Source organism: Lissotriton helveticus, chromosome 1_1 (genome assembly GCF_964261635.1).
Source record: "Lissotriton helveticus chromosome 1_1, aLisHel1.1, whole genome shotgun sequence".
Taxonomy (NCBI): Eukaryota; Metazoa; Chordata; class Amphibia; order Caudata; family Salamandridae; genus Lissotriton; species Lissotriton helveticus.
This window is the reverse complement of record NC_136057.1, coordinates 1,869,729,935-1,869,753,994: the sequence shown is the minus strand read 5'-3', so window position 1 is coordinate 1,869,753,994 and position 24,060 is coordinate 1,869,729,935. Positions and strand designations below refer to the sequence as shown.

The 24,060-nt window shown below is 42.5% G+C and overlaps 1 protein-coding gene across 1 annotated transcript in view; it reads left to right on the top strand.

Annotated features, from left to right (window-relative positions):
* TNR (tenascin R) overlaps positions 1-24,060 on the top strand; it is a 736,434-nt gene that overhangs the window by 659,541 nt on the left and 52,833 nt on the right. The window contains exons 16-17 of the mRNA XM_078642004.1: positions 11,231-11,374; positions 20,530-20,660. Coding sequence (XP_078498130.1) covers positions 11,231-11,374; positions 20,530-20,660 — 275 coding nt within the window. The remainder of the gene's footprint in view (positions 1-11,230; positions 11,375-20,529; positions 20,661-24,060) is intronic.

Sequence of the window (24,060 nt, the reverse complement as noted above, 5' to 3'; positions counted from 1 at the left end):
CCCCCTCCCCCTCGCGTCTCTGCCCCCCTTGGGCCCTGATGTCCTTGCCCTGACCAGCCTGACGGACGATTGGAACAGACACTTATTTTATAGTAGCGCAATTCTTTTCTTATTGTTTTGTTTATTTTTTCTAATCTTGACTCAGATTTATTATTTCACTGCAGGATAATGGATAGTTTACTTATGATTGGCGTCGTTATATTGTTTATCTACGTATAACATGTACTTGGTTTATACCACTTCCCTCATTTATGAGACCTGTATATGTAAATGGATAACTTCCAGATGTAATGATCTCAAATCTATTGTTTTGCTAAATGACCTTTGTCATCACTGGATCTATATAATGTTATGTATCTAACATGTATATGGTAGACTGTAATATGACCTACAACAAAGTTAAAAACTCAATAAAGTCTGTGTTAAAAAAAGACCATTATTCAAAAAGGTGCTCAAATTATTAATATAAATAATGAGTAACAGCAGGGCCAGAGTACAACCTTGGTGCACGCCTTTAGTGATTGGAAAAATATCAGACATTTCACCTGCCAGGCCAAAACGGACCCTCACAGCTGTATCCTTATGAAGAATTTGTTAAAAAATCACCAATGCCACCTCCACCCCCAAATCTAGAAGCATCAACCATAAAATGGCTTGTTTAACACAATAAAACATTGTTGGCAAGTCCATAAAGGCCAGATACAGCGGACAGAGCTTAACAACAGTGTACTTTCCAACTACTGGATGTAAATTTAAGCACCCAGTCCTGTGCGAAACCCAAATTGAAGAGGCCACAAGAAGTTATTTAGATTTGCCCAAGATATTAAGTGGTTGAAGATCTCCCTCCCAATTATTTTCACAGAGCTATTAAGTGAGAAGGCATGATAGCATTTCGGCAACGTAAAATCGTGCAACACAAAAGAGAAGATGAACGGAATGCTGAACAAACATTCACCTCCATTCACAGATCTGGGCCTAAATCCATAGTTTTTTTTGCTTGCAACGTACAATCGCCGTCCTTAAATAGAGGGACTATGGTGAAGAGAGTCCATGAGCAAGGGATCTTGCTGCACAAGTACCTATTAAATACATACATAATCAGGGGGCCCCACAGGCTTACATTACAATTGATGAGGTCCATAGTGATCCCATCTGGTCCTGGGGCTTTACAACCTTGGCTTTCCCTGATGGCTTACCCTACCTCTGCTGGGGTGTTAGACAAATTAGGTGAGTTAGCCAATTTGTCCCAAAGTATTTCCCCCAAATTCTCCTCAGGTGCTTTATGACAGATTGCACTAAAGTGCGAGACCCATTCAGGGCCTGATTTGTTTCACTGTGAGAGGGGGTTGACCAGGGCTTCCCTTTGTCTAAACTTTTTTACTGTGTCCCAGAATTGTTTGCTAATCTTAGAGAGTGCAGTCCATTCTAGGTGCTTCCAGCACATTTTGTTCATGCCATCCTTCCTAGCCTTTAAAATACAATTGTAGGTCTTCCGAGCTACACTAACCTCGGAGGAATCCTTTGGCGTGGCCTTAAGTGCCATTCTTAGCCTGCGATTTGCTGCAGAGCAGTGCCTATCAAACCACAGTGGGTTTCTAAATACGCCAATTTGGCTTCGACAGATGGTTCCTGCTGCATGCACTTAGCTCTTCATTAGGATCAATCCATACCCTTTTATTAACTTTGGACAGGCAGTCCAGAAAATCCTTTAGGTGGGCTTTCAAAAGTAAGCAACGGGTGACACCTGAACCCTTTAGGTGCCATGCAAGCCTGAGGCATTGCTGGAATCCTGAGTGACAAAAATAGTTTCTATGGGGTTATCTAGGCTCAAAACCAGGAAGTTATCAGCTGCTGTTAGACCATTGTGGACACTCACTCAGTCTCTATCCTGGCACCCTGCAAAAACCTGGATAAAAAATTCTATGACAAATATCTAATCAATATTCAACCCCTGCTAGACCCTCTGTAGGTTAACAAAGAGGGTCAATGTCGCCTGCACATATCAACAACATCAACAAGATCATATGTGCCCAAGTATTGACTTAACTCCTTTCCCCCGCTGTCCGCATGGCCCCTGAAAGATTCAAAGACCTTCAACCCCTGCTCTTCAAAGGTGCTAAACAGTTTAGCAATGAAGTACCAAGTTAGCATAAAAAGGCGCCATTATTAAAGACCTAATATTTTTCACTACTAAAATGTCAAAATGGCGCAATACTCTGACTAAATTGCTAAACGTACAAGAAATGAGAAACATTCCATACGGCACTAAGATGCTGATAACACCCTCTCGGAATCTAAGAGCTAAACTGAACATAACATGCTACAAAAACGGCACAATACTTACACAAGCCGCCAACAAAGATGTAGAGCTGTTTAACGAATATTTCAACCTGTTAAAAGAATGCGTTTTTAACAGCCCTCCCTCAAAAACCCAGCAAAACAACAACTCACAAGCCGTTAACCCACACATGAGTCAATCTGCTAAGGTAGAATATGTCATCGCTCAAGTGCTCCAGCAATCAAAAAAGGTATCCAGAATCCCCGAAGCTAGGATCAACAGCCCCCAACATACTAAAGTATCATTACCTCCCAATAGCCCCTGGGCCCCTAGCCCAAGTCCTAGCCCCAACAGGAGACCATACCTTATTTTGGAAAAACATGGAAGGTCTGATTCAGCATTCATTGTCCAGGACAACTGGAGATGTAATCATATTTTCGATAATAAGAATCTCGAGATAGCCTTAGCGAATAGGAAAATAGGTACAGGTAAGACAAAAAGTAGCCACAATCTCCCAGCCCGTCTCTCCTCCTCCAAACTGGAGCTAGAAAATCTCAGTTCACAATCGAACAAGACTTACAACTCGCTATCAGGGATATGAAGTACATTCTACACCTTTCAGAAAAATATTTCTAAAAAATTGAGCTTTTTTAGAAATCAGTACATGAACCCCATAGCAAACTAAATACGATCCCATTGTCATTGACAAAGTCTATACCGACCTCGCAATCAACTTAGATATCTGACAGATTCTAAGATACAAATCCTATTGCTATCGTATGAATCATCGCCCAACCTCCCCCCTAAGTTAGATGAACATAACATTCAATCAGTCCTAATCAACCAACTAGAAATTCAAAGACTAAAACACTGAAAACCAAATCTTAAAAACTTGAAAAAAGTGACTTTAATTCCCGAAAAGCAAAACTAAATAAGGGGCATTCCACAGAAACCTATCTTGTGTCTACTACTTAACCGTCACTCAGCAAAGAAACATGTCGCAGACATAGGCGACCTCATATAAAACCAGTAAATCGATGTAACTATCCTAACAGAATCATGTCTATTGGAATCATCCTCCCCATGCCTTGATCTATTCGTCCCACCAAACTACAGCAGTGTGAGACTAGACAGGCAGTCTTCACTGGGAAGATCACAATGATACTCAGATCAATTTGCTCAAAGACTTCCAGGAAGATCAATTTTTGGTTCAAGAATGCCAGCTACCAACCCATACAAAAGGCTCTACATTAGATTGGATCATCTCTAAGAAAAAAGCTGTTGAGACAATCAAGATCATCCCTTGTGACTGGTCAGAATATCACATCATTGCCTTCCAAATACCCTACATAAAAAGGAAAACATCCTCATAATCAATCAAACCCAGAAAAAGGGGTTGTGACACCGGAGGGCTCAAAATGGAGCATCTTGTAACCCAATGTGAGAAAGAACTACAACCTCCTAATAACCTGGCAGACATCAGCGATCTCACGGAATACTACATCACCACAATGACGAAAATAATTGATGACATAGCCCCTTTAAAACTCAAAAGAATACCAGACAAAGATAAAAACCCTTGGTTTAATGGATCCCTCAACAAAGAAAGACGGTCACTCAGACTAACAGAACGGAAATGGAGACAACACCAGTCCTCACCCCATCTAAAACTACTAAGACAGGCCAGAAACACCTACAATAAAAGTATTCTAAAATCAAAAAAGACTTATTTAGAAAAGAAATGGATAATGCAAAAAACTGATCAAGGAAACTCTTAGAATGGCTAAAAAATCAATCCAAAAAAAGGGTCAAATCCGCACTAATAGCACCAAAATCGAACATCAGCTGTGAAGAATTCTCTTCCTTCTTTACAGCCAAAGCCAAATCCCTGGAGTTGGAGCTCAAGAATGCAGCGGAGATCCCTTCGATCCAAAAGAGCCCTCCTCCTAAACTACAGTCCCAACCAGTTCAGGCAATGCCCTAGAATAATACTCTATGGTCAGAATTCAAGTTATATGACCACAAAGATATTGCCAAAATACTATCAACCATAAAACCAAACAATCATTTCAATGATCCGCTCCCCTCAGAATGCTGGTCTACAATAAACCACTTGCTCATCCCCTCTTGGACCAAGATTATTAATGCTTTGCTTTCACAAGAAAATCACATTTTCAGGAGGCAGCAGAGTCTCTTGGAGCAATGGAGATCTCTTATTGAAACCCGCCTCTTCCGAAAGAAGAGAACTTATGACAGAGCATTTTCTGGTGCGGCACCAAGAATTTGGAACTCTCCCCCCCTCCCCCCCCCGAGTCTTAGAAGAATCTCGTTGACTTCAGATATCAAAAAAGAAGCTAAGACCTTTCTTATGAGCAAATTCCTCCCATAATAACAGAGTAGTATTTATTAGGGCATGTATATATGATTGTGAAAGAACAAATGTCTCTCTCTCAAATTGATGCATACATGATTTTGTAAGCACAAATGTCTCTCTCTCAATTTGTTGTACTCTTTTTATTTTTGCTTAAAGTTTGTGTCAAACGTGCTGTCTTAAGATTAAGGCTATGTAAATGTGAAGCGCTCTGATACCCTATTTTGGGTCATGTCCGAAACTATATAAAACACTGAATAAATAAATAAATAAATACCCACAAAATAAAAAATAAAGTTTAAAGGAAAATCCAACCTCTTACGCCTTAAGATCCAATAAAAATGAGGACAGTTGTGCAAAAGGAACACATCCAGTTTAAACATCATTACTATAAAAATTAGTCAAATAAAAGTAAAAGGAACTCATGTTATCCTTAATATGCAGGGCCACGAAGGTCGAACTTCATGTGTCAATAACTGTGCCTTCTGCTCTGAGGTTCAAGTTAATCCACATGGAAAGACCACCCTTTGCGCTGTGAAAGTGTGAGCCGAAGGAATAGCTGGGCAGGAATAGCAGGCGCAACCTTCACATGAAGAAGAGATAGTGTACCATGTTTCCTGTAGAGCTATAAAGTCATATTTGGTTACAAACTTAGCCAAGCTGTGTTTATTTATAAGCTTATCTTTAAGCCCTGTAATGTTCCAACTCAAGAAGGAGAAGGTGTCGTTTTTTTTGTTTTTTGCGCAGGCCCCTTATTTAGGGTCACTTCCCTCTTGGCACTGGCAGATGGTGTTCCTTCCTGTGTGTTGAATGCCCCACGCTTTCCCCTCCTGCTGATTGGAGATTGAGATTGAAAGTGGAGACTACCATTATCGACCTCTACCACAGGGAGGGGAATTGTGGTGTCAACCTCCTCATCTGTGGGAGTGTGAATAGGCAAAGGCGGTCCAGACGCCGAATCAGAAGGTGGATCCACCACAGTCTCATGAGCCGAAGACACTGAAACTGAGTCAAAATTAAGGGAAAGCTGTCTCTCTGTCTTGGTCCTAATAACCCCCATGGCTCTCTACAACATTCAATTGATTGAGGTACACTTAGTTGGAGGAATCGAAACAGATTAGCCACCGATTATTTTTTCTTCCCCATATTGTTGACTAGGGTGACCACAAACAACCAAAACAAAGCCAAGAAATGCGGAAAAACAGGCCCTGGACGCAAAAAAAGATTACCAAACAGTACTTCTAATGGAACAGATCCAAGAGGTGTGGCCCAGCCCGGTCTCTTTTGGGCTCTGACGGGGGCAGACAGGTCCACTGTTGGCCTGGGCCAGGCTCGGGCGCATCTTGCCCGCATCTCATGCCGCAGTAAGTAATGCGGTCTTCAAAGTGCACACCAGCACAATGAAATTGGCCCTGTTTTACAGGAGCTGGGTGGTCAGGGGCTTAGAGTCCTACCCCGTTGATCTCTTCAGGATGCGTCCTGCACGATGGGGAAGTAATGTGGCTTTTAAAGTGCCCACCAGTGCAATGACATTGACCCCTCCTTAGAGGAGCAGGGCGCTCTGGGGCTTAGAGTCCTTTCCAGTTGATCTCTTCAGAATGTGTCCTAGGCTTAGTCAAAGGTTGCGATTTATGTTAAAAAAGAGGATAAAAGGTTTGTTATCGCCCTTCTAGAGAGTGCACAGTCTTAATTCTAATCCATAGGAAGATCAATATTTGTTAGGGAGTATGCTCACTTTCATCTGTAAAAATTGTAGGTCAATTCAAAATGTGTTGAAATGCCACGCTGCTCGTGATCACTGCACACGGTAGAGAAGTCTCTCTAATGTCTATTCTACCACTACACATTGTAAAAACACGAGTTGTAGCAAGGTACTGGCACCTGACAGCCCTCACGATGTGCAGCAATTACAATGCTATGTTGCTCAGTGGACACTGAATCTGCCAGAACATCGAACACATGCAGAACAACACTGCTAGACCATCTGACAAAGTTTCAAGCAACAACAATTACAGAAACAACAACAGTACTTTCAGCACATATACTAGAGAATGACCAGTAATCGCCCAAAGACACTCCACCAAACCAGCTCAGTCATAGATAGATTAATTTAACGTGTTGCCAGTTGGCGACCTCTCCCTGTAAAGACCAAGCACCAACATGGCGAAGGCTGCTGGCTCGTACTCACCCGCTGATACATCCATACTTTAAGGGAACAGAACATTTCAAGTCATCAGGGCAGTGCCTCCTTTGCAGGTGGTCGACACCCATTTCTTTGGTACCAGGACTTATGATTACTCATAAGAATTTGGCCCAAAACAAGAGAAAGAAAGATGGAAAAGAAAAAGAAAGAAAGGAGAAGGAAAATCAAAATAGTAAAACAGTGACAAAGGGAGAAAGCAGTGGTGGTGGTGGAAGAAAACGGCATGAAGGTAGAATCCAGAATAAAAGAGCCTTAGAGTATGCTGCCAACCAGGTAGCCCAGCAAACACAACAACATGATGGACAGAGTGCTGAAACTTTTCAATCACTCACCCCCCATCAAGTGATCTGGGTTTAATCCATTGTTCTTTTGCTTGCTATGCCACCCTAGTTTGGACCCAGCCACATGCAATTCAGTCTTGACTATGCTCCTCATGGGAACAGTCCAGCCCGAACTGCCAGTCCAAGTCCTCCCTGGACCTGAAACCAGCATCCTAGGGTTGTGTTGGGGTATTAACCCTCATCAGCCAGGCTCAATTGAATCCAGTGGCACTGCTAGCAAGGGTCCCACGTCTGGGCATATCCTTGGATACTTAGGGCGAACACAGCAAACACAACAAGATGATGGACGGAGTGCTGAAACTTTTCAACTACTCACCCCCAGTCAAGAGATCTGGATTTAATCCATTGTTCCTTTGCTCACGATACCACCCCAGTTCGGACCCAGCCAAATGCAAATCAGTCTTGACCCTGCTCCCCATGGGAACAGGCCAGCCCAAACTGCCGGGCCAGGTCCTCCCTGGAATGGAAACAGGCATCCTAGGATTGATTTCGGAGTATTACCCCATATCAGCCAGGCTAGCTTGAATCCAGTGGCACAGCGAGCAAGGGACCCACGTCTCGGCATACCCATGGCCTCTTTGGGCGAGCATAGCAAACACAATGGATGATGGACAGAGTGCTGAAACTTTTCAACTACTCACCCCCAGTGAAGAGATCTGGGTTTAATCCATTGCTCTTTTGCTCCAAAAACGTTTTTGCTTTGCTTTCGCAAAAAAAAACAAGTGGATTTATACCCAGATCCCTGTACTGGGTGAAGGTTTGACATTGTTTAACTTTCTGTCCATCAATTGTTCTTTCTGCATTTGTCACCCTGAATGGGACAGGTATGCAAAGATGTGGGCCTGTGCTCGCCATAAAACTGGAGTTAAGCTAGCCTGGCTGCTGAGGGGTGAAACCCCGAACCTGGTCCCAGGATGCTTGTTTCTGATCCAGGGAGGACCTGGCCTGGCAGTTTGGGCTGGACTGTTCCCATGGGGAACAGGGTCAAAACTGATTTTACATATGGATGGGTTTAACCTGGAATGGATGGGGAGCAAAAAAAATGATGGATTTAGAACCAGATCTCTGTACTTCGGTGAATGTTTGACATTGTTCAACATTCTGTCCATCAATTGTTCTTTTTGCCTTTGCTGCCCTGGTAACTGGCAGCTCTGGCAGCAGGCTACTAAGAAAAACATTGGATCCCGGCCCTTATTTTTTGTTTATTAATTGTTTTTTTTTATTATTTTAGTTTACGATTTAAGTACAGCAGCTGGAACACAGCAAGATCACCCAGAGGCCCTTCATCAAACGAGGGGGTGTTCTCAACATCACCACTGAGTTAGAGCTCGAGTTTTCTGAAGGGTGCATTCAGCCAACGTTGTTTAACCCATTGATTGACACATTGAGGGCCCCATTTATGAAAAGTGACGCATAGCTGGGCAAAAACAGTGATGCGTCACTTTTCATAGTGCCATGCTTACTACACCATGGATGTGCTGTATTTACTACAGGGCGCTCCATGCCACAAGGATTTACAGATACATCAGGAATTCTGACGTATCTGGTGGTGCAAAAATTACGCATTCTGGAGTGTGTCGTAAAACTGACGCAACCCCAGGAATGTGTCATAACCCATGGGTGAGTGCAATGTGAAAAGACCTGCATCAATCCTTACGCCTGCTTGTACCGCATTCCATGTTGCAAGGATTGACAGATACATCAGGAATCCTGATGTATCTGTCAGCGCAAAAATGGCGAATTGCTGGAGTGTGTCTCGAAACAGACGCAACTCCAGGAATGTGTCATTTCACATGGAGCAAGCCCCATGTGAAAAGGCCTTTGTCACGCCTTATGCCTGCTTCAAGCAGGCGCAAGGGTTTGATGCAGTGAGGTCTTAGAAGTGTTGCAGTGAAATCTCATAGATTTCGCTGCGACACATCTACGAGCATTTTCTGCGCCGGAACACCCATCCTCCATACATTATACCTGACGCAGGTTTAATGTAGTGCAAGGGTTTACAAAGTGACGCATCTGCCTAGAAGTGTCACTTTGTAAATATGGCTCTATGTGGTGCTTTTTTTACGCCACCACAGTGTCACAAAAAAGTGATGCAACTGCTGCGTAAGGGCCTCATAAATAAGGCCCCAGGGGTTTTGCCAGAGTATCGAAGGAAACCCTACCCTAGAATTCTGTATCCCCACCAATTGAGTGTTATTTACTTGCCAGTAATATGACACTTATCATGGGGTAATATTATGCCTAAACTAAAGGATTTACGATTATTGTGTCATCTTCTGTAACTGCTTTACCCTTGTAACTCCAGCCCATTGTGAGTTCAAATGGTTGTATGATCTTACAACGAACTCCGTTGTAACGCATGCCTTTACCACGCATGCGTTACAACGGAATAATATTTTCACGCTTTTCCTTCTCCACGTTTTTTCCGTGGTGACGTCATAAATGAAAAAAAAATGGCCGTTTCCTTCCCCTGCGCCGCCGATTTCCTGCACATCTCCTCTAAAGGTTAGTGGTTTATTTTTGGGGGGGCAAGCCCCCCCAACCCCCCCTTTTTAATTTTTACCCTTTATCACACATGCCTTTACTACGTACATCGTAGTAAAAGTATGCGTGGTAAAAGCTGGCGTTGTAACCACGCATGCGTTGTAATGCATGCGTGGTTATGGTTTTCGTTGAAACGGCCTCGTTGTAATGGCCGTTTCCCGTTCAAATCAGATTTAAATATGCAAATCGCTTTGTGAATCAGGCCTAAAATGTCTATGGTGATATCTGTGTTGCTGTTAACAAAGAACAGAGGTTAGAGTCTTGGCAGGTCCGACTCAGCTTTTCATCCTTCATAAGGTGAGAAGAGAGTACTATTGAAACACCTATGATCAAGGTCAAATAAACTTATCATGGTGTGAGCTATATAAATAGTTATTATATGCATGAATGGATGTGTGTGTGTGTGTGCTGTTTACATGGGTTCTAGGGACTTGAGTCTGTCGAATTTCAGGTTTCAGCTGAAAGCCAAACACAGCCCTTCTCCCCAGAGCTTAGTTCATTTCCATTTAGCACTTTTCATCATCCAGGTTTTCTTACCACTCTGGAGACTCCATCGCATTTGCAAAAAGCCTATCCATAATGCTAATCTCTGCATAAATGTCGAAGCTTGCATATCCACAAAATGTTCTCCACTCCTGTGCGTCCTTATAAATGTGCTAATTTGTCTCTTTCTTGAAGACATCTCAACCCCCTCTAGTGTTGAAGGGAGAAAGCTTGTAACAGCTGTTCAATTTTTCAGAAACTGCTTAGACATCTTTTTATACATTTTGTTGCCTATCACCCAGTGATAAGATGTTAACATTGCTTTAAAAAGCTTTTCGAAAGTGATTGATAAGCAGATTTTCAGGTATCTGTTTAGTGTTAAATCTGTAAGATCCGCTCTTGAATTTTCTACGTTACATCTAGTGTTACGGATGAAGAATACCAGGGCACATCTAACACATGATTAGTTACTGAGCAGTGGCCTAACGGCCAGAGCTGCCATCTTTTCAACTGAAAAATTAGGTCCAAGTCCCCGAGTCAGCTCAACATCCTGTGATTCTGGGCAAATTAATTAATCTGTCTGTGTCTAAAAAACAAATCTAAATTTATGTAGCACAATCTGGTGTTCATGTAAAGCGCTCCAATGCTCTTGGGAGGAGTTTCTATTATATAAAAATGGCAAAAAAATGATTCTGGACCAATTAAATCAGTTTGGGTGCAGTGCTTTATACGTAAAAAGCGCAAGCACAGGAGCCCTCTGACTGCTCTGCTGAAAGCTGAAATTGCCGAATCTAAAGTCCGTCTAGTCTTGATTCAGGTCCAAAGTCTGGTGATAAAAAATAAATCCTGATCCCCAAAAATGAGTGCCTAATAGGAGTATTTTTTTTTCCACCAAAAATAAATTCCTACTGAAGTTTTCTGTCTCCAGTGTTCTGGTTCCAGAAGCTGTCTATGTTTAATGGATTCCTCATTGTGTCAAGCCGTAACCACTCTATTACATCTGATTCCAGTTGCCGGAGAGACGATTCTAGTCGACGGTGCCAACCAGGAGTGCCAGCTCACTGGTCTCATTCCCAGAACCAGTTACTCTGCCACCATGTATGCCACCAATGGGCCGCTCACAAGCAGGACCATCATTACCAACTTTACCACAGGTATGTGTCTTCTGACTCCCTAATTCTACCTAACCAAGAGAAGGTACTTGTATTCTCCAAGCTTAAAAAACGAGTGTTCCATTCAAATGATGTTTGCCGCTGCGCTCTGGGGTTGTATCCCTTAGTGGAGGGCTGCTGGGAGCTTTATGCAATGTAGATTTTCACACCTGATGTATCTTTTCACCTGCTCATTACAGTAAATTGTTCATCATTTTTAAAAAAACTTCATCAGTGAGGTTGTAGGGTATCAGGAACACAAAACGACTGGAGGTTTATACCTGAACCAGCACAATTTTGGAAGCAATGTCTATTTGCATAAACGTTCTTCCATCTCTTTAATTATCCTAATCACAGTTAGCTAATTGTGCTCTGACAAGGATTGTATACTGCCAGTAAAACCCATTAATTAGGAAGGTTTATCTAAATCATTATACTACATCATTTCCAAGGGTGGGTGAAACTGCAAAATTTGTATTTCACGTGACATATAATTTTCTGGAAAATGTATTTTCTGCATGAAATGCATGTCACTAGAGACTCCAGTGGTATTTGACCGCAAGGTGTACATAAAAGTCGCTTATGATATCAGCAAGAGACTGGTGTGAGCAAAAAATTGGCACTTTCGGCTGGAATCATGTCTACCAGCTGAAAACTAGGTGGATCAGTATAAATGGTTCGGAAACAAAACATATGTAATACTCATTACTCGTATTTCGGACACTAACAAATTGCATAATTACAATTTCATCCAGTCCCAAATAATACACTCCTTCCTCTGAGTTTCTTCTTATCCCTTCAGTATAGTCACATAATCTAGGCTGGGCTCTCTCCACAGCATGTATCATCTGTTACTTTCTTCTATTTCCATTGCAGCTGCTAGTAGGCCCCAGGTGCGGTAACAAAAGGCTGGTTATTTTTGCATGGGAAGGCCTTGTCAACCCAGCACATCATGCCCATGCCACCTTGGTATCTATAGTGTAATGCAGTGTTTTCACACCCCTTTGCCCATGACCTCTCAGCTTGGTGCAACTCTCAATGGAGTCGAGCTGGAAACCCCTTATTCAGAAGGCATGTTGAAGCTTTGCTGTCATATATTCATGCTTTCTGTTGGTAAAGCCCCAGCCTCACCCTGTGGTAGACTTAGATTGGCCGTCACACAGATTACTTCACCACCTTCACCCAAATGTAAACACCCACATTTCCAAAAAGATTGATTTTCCCATCTGAGCCCAGTATATGGATTTCGTGTCAATTGTTTTCAGATTCTGGTAAAACAAAAATAGCGAATGGGCAGCCCCATATACCTAGGAACTACAGTATTTAAATAATGTCAAAGAATAGTTGGGTCCTTCGAATTCATTGTGAGTAATGATTTCAGGGATCCAAGTCACAAGCTAGAGCAGACCCCTCAGTTGAGTAAATTTACAGAAAGACATGACCTTGAGCAGGATATGATATATGGGAACATATGAATTGTACTTGTGATCCCAGCATTCTGTATCTGTGCACCTATACATTTGTCACTCTTTTTCTTTGATTGTGTTTACACCAGGAGCACCATTTAGCAATTTGTGTCTTTCTGCAAATTTGCATTGTCCTTAAATATATGTTCTTATGATATGATATCATTTGTTTTTCGTTTTACTCAACTGAGGAGTTTGCTGTGAATTGTGACAAGGCTCCCTGAAACGATTGTGGTAGGCAATATAAATGAAAAAATATCAAATGGTCACAGTATAGTGACCAGAATATCGAAGAACAAAATATTGAACAGGTAAATTCACAGAAGAAGGTAAGTATTCTTAATTCCACATCGATGTATCTTGAAGATATATAAATCACCATGGTAAGTATATGTGGATTCTGGTGTAGAAAATGTATACAAACTTAGGGGCCGATTATGATGGCGGTTTTCCCGCATCCTCCGGGCCGGCGGAAGCCACCGCCGGCCCGGAGGATGCGGGAAAACCGCTGCAGACTGAAAAAGACCCCCCGCCAGATTAGGATTGCTGGGGGATCGTTTTTCAGTCCGCAGCTTTTCCGCCACGGTCGCCTCCCGTCCCCGGCGGAAAAGCTCTAATATGGTGGCGGTGTCTCTCAGACACCGCCAGACATATTAGGAAGGCGTAGAAGAGATGCTTTTCCGCGGCGGGTTCTCCGCCATGGGAAAGCATACGGATCTTCACTCTGGGGGCCCGTTGCGGGCCCCCTGGGTGAAGGGATGTGGGGGGGTGCACATAGGGGGTACCTATGGTACCCCCCTGCATTTACATGCAGAAAGCGGAAGCCACCGCCGGCCCGGAGGATGCGGGAAAACCGCTGCGGACTGAAAAAGACCCCCCGCCAGATTAGGATGGCTGGGGGATCGTTTTTCAGTCCGCAGCTTTTCCGCCGTGGTCGCCTCCCGTCCCCGGCGGAAAAGCTCTAATATGGTGGCGGTGTCTCTCAGACACCGCCAGACATATTAGGAAGGCGTAGAAGAGATGCTTTTCCGCGGCGGGTTCTCCGCCATGGGAAAGCATACGGATCTTCACTCTGTTGCGGGCCCCCTGGGTGAAGGGAGGTGGGGGGTGCACATAGGGGGTACCTATGGTACCCCCCTGCATTTACATGCAGAAAGCGGCAGGCACCGCGCGGTGCCTGCCGCTGTCTGCATGTAAATGCACTGCATGTGTTTTTAATATTGCGGCGGGTGCAGCTTGAAGCCGCACCCACCGCAATGTTAAATATAGAGGATGTGACCGCCAGGGTGGCGGTCACATCCTAATTGCACAGGAGGGAACGCCGCAGCACATGCGGACGTTTCCCTCCTACACAGGGATCGCGGACGGATGCAAGTCCGTTCGCGATCGTAATGGGCCCCTTACTTTTCAGTATTTTGTCCCTCTATAACCTGGTCACTATATTGTGACCATACAATATTTTGTCCTTGATATTCCCGACCTACACCCCAGAAACAATGTTTGGTCATAAATGAGTCAGAAGTAGGCCTGGACATACGTCATGGAGTTCTGCAACGCAGAACTCTGCGTAGTGCTGAAACAATTCCGCTGCGCTTTGCGGAGTTCCAGAAGTGGTGGAGTGTGGTAAGTTGCACTGCTCGCTGTGATTTTTAGTGCCAGGACTTTGTTAAGCACTGTAAAATCAGTGCGAACCACACAACGCACAGTGAAAGAGGACGCTGCTTCTTTCTGCCACTCGAGTAGACGTTCTACTCTAGCAGCAGCTTCCTAAACGCGAGCAGCAGGTTTCTCAACGTGAACAGTAGCGACCTGCTGCGGATTCCCGCGTTGAGAAATCTCGCTGGTAGTTGGTTTAGCATATCATTTTCCTCGCTAGCCAACTCAACATTGGCGAGCCGCATGAGAGGAAAAACTCTGCTCCGTGCTGGAGTTTTTCAGAACTTCGTGCTCTACGCGGAGTGGGCAAAACTCTGCAAACTCCACCGGCAGAGAGGAGTTCACCACCCATCCCTAATCCGAAGGAACCAACTATACTTTGACACGTCATGAAGTTTGCTAACGAAGACTGACCATGGTGCTGTAGATTATGACAAAGTATGTCAATGCGAAGGCCCCTACAGATAAAAGGCCGTAATGTATCATAAATGCTCATATTCCCTGCATGAGAAGAAACAGCAGTCACCAGCACCCAGTCATAATTTCCAGTTCGACAATTTAACAAAACTGCCAACACCAAAAAAATCTACTGCCATCACCTGTACTTACACTTATTATCTACAAATATCTACTACGACCATCTGTACTTGCACTTATTATCTGTCCAATCACACCATATGGTACCTGCCCCCAAATGTACAACACCTGTAGTGACAGTCGATAGTCATCCCAATTTTAGAATGTGAGAATCGCTCTTTTTAGATTTGTTTCACGTACAAATATGACGATATTTTGGTATGTTAATATGAAGAGATTGCTGATATCATTTTACCGGAAAAATGTTGGTGTCTCACGTAGAAGGTTGCACCCACTCCCCTTTGTAGGGCCACTTTCTGCTTTGGAGTGCTGCGCTTTACTACCTTTGACACAATAACGCCATCAAATGATTTGTTGGTGGTAATATAGCTAACATTCCAACCTGTGTTCGGAAATGAGCAGGGAACTGAACGTTTGTGAATTATTTGTTCAGGTATTGGGAGACAGACAGAAATTAATCTATGGATTTACTTATGTATGCATTTTTAGATGCCTACCAGCATCTTTTGACAGATAGGTTTATAAATAGATTATAGACAGGTAATAATTATATAAATTTTTTGAGATGGGTGAATGTACAGATAGATTTATAAATTGACTGATTTATAGATAGATAGATAGATAGATAGATAGATAGATAGATAGATAGATAGATAGATATTGCAATGTAATGTAATTGCATTTATAGCACTTAATACCTATGAAGGATCAAACGATGTATGGATGTTGGGAAAGATTTAGTGAGCAGTATTTTGGTTGATTAGCACTAATGTCTGTTCAGATCATCCAAGTAGTGACAGCCCCTGTGCTGATATCTGATTGGCTGCCAATATTTCAACCAGGTAGTGTTGACAGCCATTTTTGGACTCGCCTCAGCCGAAAAAATGTTAAAAAAGAATAGGGGGAAAGTATGAATACCCTGCCCCCTTAGCCTTGTTACTGGGGTCCCCCTGGCACCTGGCCAGGGCATAAAAGCATTAAAAAACACGTTTGCAGTGAAATCACAACAGAGTCACTAATCCGCAGGACATTTAAAAAAAAAAATAAGCATAGTCCCCCACGCTTGTTTCTTTTTCAGCCCCCTGGTGGGCCAGGTCCCAGGGGCATGCACATTATTAACAAATGGAAGTGGGGTGCATGCAGCACCTCCTCCCCAAGTCCAGTTGGAACCCTGGACACGCCACCTCCCATGGCTTTATTTATTAATTTTATGTTGCCCCCCTCCTCAGGCCTTTAAAGGCCCCGGGGCTGCCATCTCCCTGGGGCATAAAAGAACTGCACAAAAGGGAGAGGGCCCTGGGGCCCCTTCCTCTGTCATATTTGGCCCCCGGGAACACCACTTTCCCAGGGCATGGCCAGATTGAAAGTGGTGCTGCGTGGTCTCCCTCCTGGGCCATATACGGCCGCCGGGACCACCACCTCCACGGAGCCTGGCATGCATACTAAAGAAGGGAGGCCATGCAGCCCCCTCCTAGAGCCATTAATGACATTTAAGATGTCATGAGTAATGTCATCAGTGATGTCACTGACCATGTCGTCAGTGATGTAATATGTGTGGCCATAGCATCATCACAAAATATAATGATGGACGGAGTGTTGACACTTTTCGAAGACTTACCTCCAGTCACAGATCTGGGTTTAATCTATCATTATTTTGCTTGCCAGGTCACCCCAGTCTGGTCCTGAGTCCTAAGATTTCTGCCACCACTAGCTGGTTGATATGATGGTAGCCAATCAGATCCCAGCTTGAGATCTGTCTGATTGACAGAGGTTCCGTGTCCCTAGATATACAAAGATTTTTTAGCATTAAGTCCTCAAAAACTACTGAATGGATTTACACCAAATCACAAAAAGTACTCTTTTTGGACCAAGATCCACCTTGAAAGAATGAGAAAATAGAATTTTTGGACCCCCCCTTTTTCTCAGCCCCTACTTGACGAATCCCCTGAGCCTTGTGGGTTAGGAGCTGAGGTGCACAATCCGTTTCTTGGGAAAGTTTTATGAAGATTTGTCAAATAGCTCCAAAGTTATTAGGAAAACAAAAAATGCTTTTCCTATGGAAACGTGGTCCTAACTATAACTACCCCATGTTCAGTGGTGACCGCCTGGGAGGGAGAGGGTTAGGGGCTGGAACGGACTGGGAACCAAAACCGGACCTGACAATCTGCTCGGCTGGTGCCCTGGAGGGGAGGGGGGGTGCGGTCGAGCTGTTTGCTAGGGCCAGTTTTGGCCGATTTAGTTACAGGGTGCCGATATGGCCGCCCCCTGTAGCAAAAATTCCCCCCCCCCCCCGGGCCAAAAACTGGCCCCACCCTGGCGGTCCACCAGAGAAATGCCCTGGTGCCCACTATGGCCAGTCCGGCCCTGATTGGCAGGGAAAGAGATAGAGATATTGCATTGTACTGTAATTGCATTTATATAGCGCTTACTACCTCTGAAGAATTAAATGATGGATGGATGTTGGAAAAGTTTTAATGAGCAGTGTTTTGTTTAATTAACATCCTAATGTCTATTCAGATCATCCAAGTAGTGTGCTCTGATTATTCATTGATCGCATTCGTGTTCAGGCTCCCCACTGCCAAAATCCAGCTTAGCAAGGTTCATAAAATGGACAGTAACTAGCAAATGATATCTCTTGGCTCTTTTTAAAATGTGGGTTCTCACAACTGCTTCTCTGAGTCAGAGCCGGAATATTCTATCCTTAGTACCTGGATTTCAAACACACTAGATAATAGAGCTGCCACATCCTCAAAATCATTATCAGCTAAATCCCCACAACCTTCCACATGCCCCTAGAGTCGCAGAGCGTGCACAATTGCACACCTACAAACCCACTCTCTAAGCTAAGTGTAAGCCTCAGTAAAATACCTATCAAGCACATATCAATCAAAGAGGTTTCTTTTTCTATTCCGAATGTTATCTGTTAATAGCAAGCAGAAAGAAATATTTAAAACGCTAAAAGAACCAAGGAATACTTCAGCATGTTCTGTGGTGAGCAGTCCCTCCCAAGATTTGTGTGACTCCTTCTTTGTTGAGAAAAAATTGTCAACTAAAATATATGCGACAAAAATATATTATTGTTTGTATTTTAATATTTGTAGTAAATGTTTTGTTGATATTTTTGAAAATGTAATGTTTGTAACTATTACTTTTAATATGTTTAATCAATGTATGTATTTGAATAATATGTTTATTCCTTTTTGCATTTCTTTTAAAGTATATATTTCTATTTTATGTGTGTAAAATATACATTTAAAAATATATATTTTCTAGATTATGTGTATTTTTAATGTAATATTTTTCATGTTAACATATATTTTAAAGTTAATATAATGTTTAATAGTGAAGACTGATATACCTACTTATTTTATGCTGATATTATGATCTACTCTTTTGTAGTCAATATTTTTGAAGTTTACACACAAGGTATGTAAAGTCAATATTTGTGTCTTTAGTATATTTTTCAGCCATTTTTTAGTCAATATTTGTTTGTCTATGATATTCTGTCATACAACCAATAAAACAGACATTTTAGAAGGGCAAGTATTCATTTTGGATGAGCTTACTGCCCCATCTCTTGCACTAAAAGCTCTTGGAGTTAAGCTGGAGGATAAGCTTAATATGGCCTAATATGGCCACTCAAGACTTATCTGTAGTTGCAACTCTCACAGCTTCCAGTTTAGAAAATAACAGAAACATTATCCGTTCCTGTCAGCAGATGCTCAACGGACAACATTGGCTGCCCTGATTAGGTCGATTCTAGACTACTGCAATTCCCTGGAGGCCGACACTGAAAAACTCTTTTACTCACCAGCTTCAATGCATTCAACATGAAAATGAAACCTCTACACTGGTTTTAATGTCCCCCAATTTTCCAGAGCATCTCAGCTTCTTCAGTGGTGTTGGCTGTCAATTAGTTCCAAGATTCAATCAAGGATCCTGTGGTTAGCTCTTAAAGGACTCCACAATGTGCACCCTAATTGTGTATCTCAGTGGATTTCCCTATATAGTCCAACAAGAACCCATCATTCATTTTCCTCTGTTAAGAGTCCCTCATATATGCGAAGCCATTATGGGTGGCAGCTCACTCTCCTATCTTGCGCCCAAAGTTTGGAATACACTTTCTCTGTCCTTAACATCCACTGTTTCCCATCCTGAGTTTAGGAAAAAAACTGATAACATATCTATTTTTAACTATTATCAGCCACACCTTCTTTAGTGCCACTCGAAAGCTATATAAACACTCCTAACATAACAAAGCATGGGAACCTATGGCTGTAAATTATGGTAGTTATCGATGTCACATCAATAAAAATGGTTGCTCTATTGATGACACTGTAGTTGCAGGAAAAATCCTGCCATGATTCCTGAACCTGATTGAATTGGACCCAAAAGTTGTCTGATCTGTCTCTGGAATCTTTCACGGCAATCCCAGCTAACAGGAAATATCAATATCCTTAGTGACATGTAGGGTTACACAAGGATCTTGTCTCCACTTTTTCAAAACTTACCTACAATCATTACATACATGACTTTTGTAAATGGGAATATTTTCACCATTATGAAGCGTGCTGTCTTATGATCTTCAATACCATGGTAGGCGAAAACGGTCAGTTTTGGGCAGATTATTGAATGTTGCATAAATGCAAACTAGCACAACCTCAAGGAGTCAACAATGAAGTTTAATCTTATGGCCACACACAATAATATCCAAAGAATCATACACTGCTAGAGACCTTTTGCATATGTGGGGAATGTACTAGCTCCCATGGAAATTGGCACGAATCCGAGGTTTTATCTTCGACTCACTGATGTCTTTGAAACATCAAGGGCAGTTCTTCTCCCACTAACTTTCACATTTTCACAAGCATGGTGTTTGGGCATCTGCTGAGGTCTAGGGTGAAGGTTAAGATTTTGTGCAGCTCAAATAAGGCTTCAAGTCTATAGCATAGGAGAGGAGCAAACACCAATAGCTTGAGAGCAACAAATAGGGCAGGATTCCTCTGTGAATTCAAACCATATCACTCACAGAGAGCCGGGTGGCCCATATACTATCTCAAAAATGGCACAAACGTTTTCTTTGAGTCTTAGCTTTACAGTGCAACAGGCTCTCAAAAGGCCTGACCTGGGACCCTTTCTTCAAAATGATGAGAACTACTGACCAGTCACCCAAAATGTAATCACTATTTATGTACTATATACCTAAAATTCAGTAATCTCTTTGGGAATATGTAGTTGGTGTCCTAATTACCCATATCAAGAGTGATCTTATATTCACATTGAGAGGTTTCAAGGTTGTTGTCTACACTAGAATTTAAATCTGTGACTTCCGTGTTACTCGCAGATCTCGCATCAGGCATTCAAAACGTCCTGCTGTCTCACTGTCATTCATGATGTTATTATAAACGCACCATCATTTGTGTCCATCTTCTCTTGCAGGCTTAGATGCCCCAACAAATTTGACGGCCTCTGAGGTGACCCGCAGAAGTGCTCTTATTTCCTGGCAGCCTCCGGTGGGAGACACTGAAAATTATATCCTGACCTACAGACCTACCAACGGCAGCCGGAAGGTAGGAGACCACCATGGTCAAAAAAGAGACGAGGGGAGAATGGGTAAAGATGAGAAAGACACACTGGTTAATAAAGCGAAAATAAAAGGAGAGGATCGAAGAGAGATGTGAAGAGTAGAGAGACTTGGAGAAAGGAAGATGCTTTGGTGAGGGAAAATAGGAAAAGGATAGAAGGACATCAGAAGTGGCTTCTTTGGGAATGTTTAGGTGAGGGCAAGCATAAGGGAGTGGTTGGGAGAGGAGAGGGGAATAAACAAAAGAGGAGAGTAGTAGAAGTCATGGAAGTGAGTGGGAAGGCAACAGTTGCAGGGGGACACACACACAAATACACACGCATACAACCACTGCGTGGTTTTGGGGACATTATTGAGGCAGCCTTCCCATAGGAATAGTGAAGATTCTGAAATGAAGTTTGTGGACTGCTCTTCCTAATATGATTAGGAAAGCCTACCCTCAAAGGTATCCTAAACCTCACTAGTGCAGCACCTCTTTGATGAGTATTCAGGATTCTTAAAAAGAGATTGGAATATTCTTGAGTGTAGATTTCCCTATAAAACTGATATTAAGGCTGCCTCCTGGTTACAGCAATAGGGCAACCTTTCTTTAAACGTAGTGAAGGCTCTGACATGCAGATTGGGAGCAGAACCTGATGACATCACTGGGTCTACCTGATACTTATTTTACAAGTTCTCTTGTAATCACAGCCCAATAGATCCTTCTTGGCCCTCAGGCAAGCACAGATATGGACCGACGTGCCATCTTGAGCAGAAGGAGTAGACAGACTGTGACCGATGCACCTCCCTCAAAGTACATGGGGATTATACATAAGGGACTGCAATCAGATCCTGACAAGGATTGTCTGGAATACATTTATATTTCAAGTGGATTGCTGGTACTCTTTTCCCCAAAAGATATAAACACACAATAAATCCACTCTGCCATTATTAAAGGAATTTATTAAACACAACAGCCCTATTTTAGTGCAAAATGTATGCAAACGTGTAATTACAGATATAAAACTTATGGTGATTGATATAAAGACACAACATGAATACAGCATAAACATTCACAGCATAATATGTGATAATCTTTGATGGAATCCCATTTGTAATTTTCCTATCTAATGTCTACATTAGCACCAAAATATCGCCAAAAATAAGAGCTTCCCAAATGGTGCACACAAACACCTATTCACTTCTTGTGATTTTCTAATCTTCTGTCAGTCCTTAGGTAGGCTTGTTCTCATCCCTGTAATGTTCATGTCCTGAAAAAAAGAGATAGTAAGCGAGAAAGCATGACCTTGGCATAGACTATTTGTCAAAGATGCTCTCTCTGGAGTGTATGAAGCAACACTTTCCTCAAAAGACTTGCAAACACACTTTATATACAGTATTTGAACTTTATTTTTGGGGGAAAGCTGCAATTTGTTCTGTAGTGTGGGAATAGAAGCATGTGCATTTCCTTGCAAGGTTATCCAAAGCCACTGTGCTATTCTCTCAATGTCATATGTCTATATAACATACACACTAGAAATACACTGTCAAAGAATAATAAAGAATTGTTATACTGTAAGTGCACACAAATAAAACTGCACAGAGCAGTTATACATTACAATCTATATGTGAGACCTTAGCACTGATGATCCTAACAAGCAAATATACATTATAAGGCCTACTCAGAAGCAGGAATACGGAAGATCATATAACAAATCCTCTAAGAGTATTGACGCTTGTTAAATGAGGATGGTGGACGACTAGTGGGGACATCTTTAGTGAGGCCTTCTTTGAAAAGTATTTAAGGCTAACAAATGGGAGATTGAGGCAGGTCCATGGTAACAGGCTTAGGACGAGACCCCTTTTCTGATGATTGAAGGTTCTGACAAGGAGATTTTGGGCGGCACCTGATGACAGCCTATGATTATAAGTAAACCAATCAGATGAAAGGGGGTTCCGCTGTCATTTCTTTAATGGCGATTTAGCCTCCTGGGCGAAACATATCTTTGAAGGCCTACCTCCTCATAATCATCTTCAGATTCAAAGGCGAAGCAGGTCATTGCTTGTGTGCCTTCTGAAGAGTTATCCAGGTCCACTGTGTGGTTTTTCTTCCCTCACTGACATTTGTCTGAGCTTTCCTTATAAGTAAAGTAATGTGTTCTCTCTTCCCCACTACTAGAGCTGATAGCAGGCTATAGTAATGCACATTTTGCTTTATATAGTATTTTATTTATATCAACTTGGGGTTACCAATAATCACATACCATCTTTTGGCATCGTCTGTATTTGAATCATGGAGCGGTTTCCAAGCCCAGGAATGAACCCAGATTCTATGCTGTGCACAATAAAGATGTGTTAATGTCTGCTGGAGCTTTTTCATCCCAGAAACGCAACGCTGGCTTTCAGAATAGGTGACTAAGCCCAAGAAGCCAGGTGGACTTGGAAAGTATTTTCTGGCACAATGAGGTAGGAAAAGGACGAGCATAAAGAGTTTAGGGGTGTGAAGAAATTGAGTTAGATGTGAGATGAAAGTAGATTATAGTGCTGAGAGGAGACAACTGGAACCTAGATGTAGGAGAGAAAAAGAGTGGAGTAGGGAGTGAAGGAGATTACAGGACTGGAGAATGGTGGTTGGAGGGAAAGAGATTGGAGGTGAGAGGAGTGCGCATAAGAAGAATTGATATTATCAGGAAGGAAGGGAAATTAGTGGTAGAAGAAACGAAGGGGGTTGGTGAGAAGGAAGGATATAAGAGAAGAATAAGAGCAAATATGGGTGGTGAAGAGAAAGGAGTGTTGCGTTGAAGTAAGATGGAAAGTTGTAATGAAAATGGATAGTTGGTAGGACACAAGATTGGGGGGCTGTAAGAGGGAAGGAGGTTTAAAATGATGAGACATGTAGAGTAATGAGGAAATGAAAGGGGAGTGGAGTGGAGCTGAAGTGAGGTGGAGAGTTGAGATGAGAAGGAAGTAGATCAGGGCGTGGAGGAGTGCAGAGTGGCAGTGAGATGAAAAAGAATGAGTGGAAGTGAGGAAAAGAGCATAGATGAGAAGGCAGGAGTTCAGAAATACAGAGGACCATAGAGTGGCAGTGCCATCGTAAGGGTTTTAGGGACTCCAGGCATATTTTGGGGCCCTCTGTTCAGAACAAGTTTGAATTTATTACCCTTTATTAGGTCTTTCAAGGTGTTGTGATGCCAAGCAACATTGTATCATACATTAAACTTTCAGAAACAGGGCATTCAAAAACAGCCAAAGAAACAAGCTACCCAGGGTCCACCAGCAAAATCCACAGAAAGCCTAAACAAGCACTGATAAAAAACATTTCGTTTTCCACATGAATCTGCATGTTTCATGTCGGCAACTACATTATTATATGTGGAATTCAGTTTCTAGCCAGCCTGTTCCTC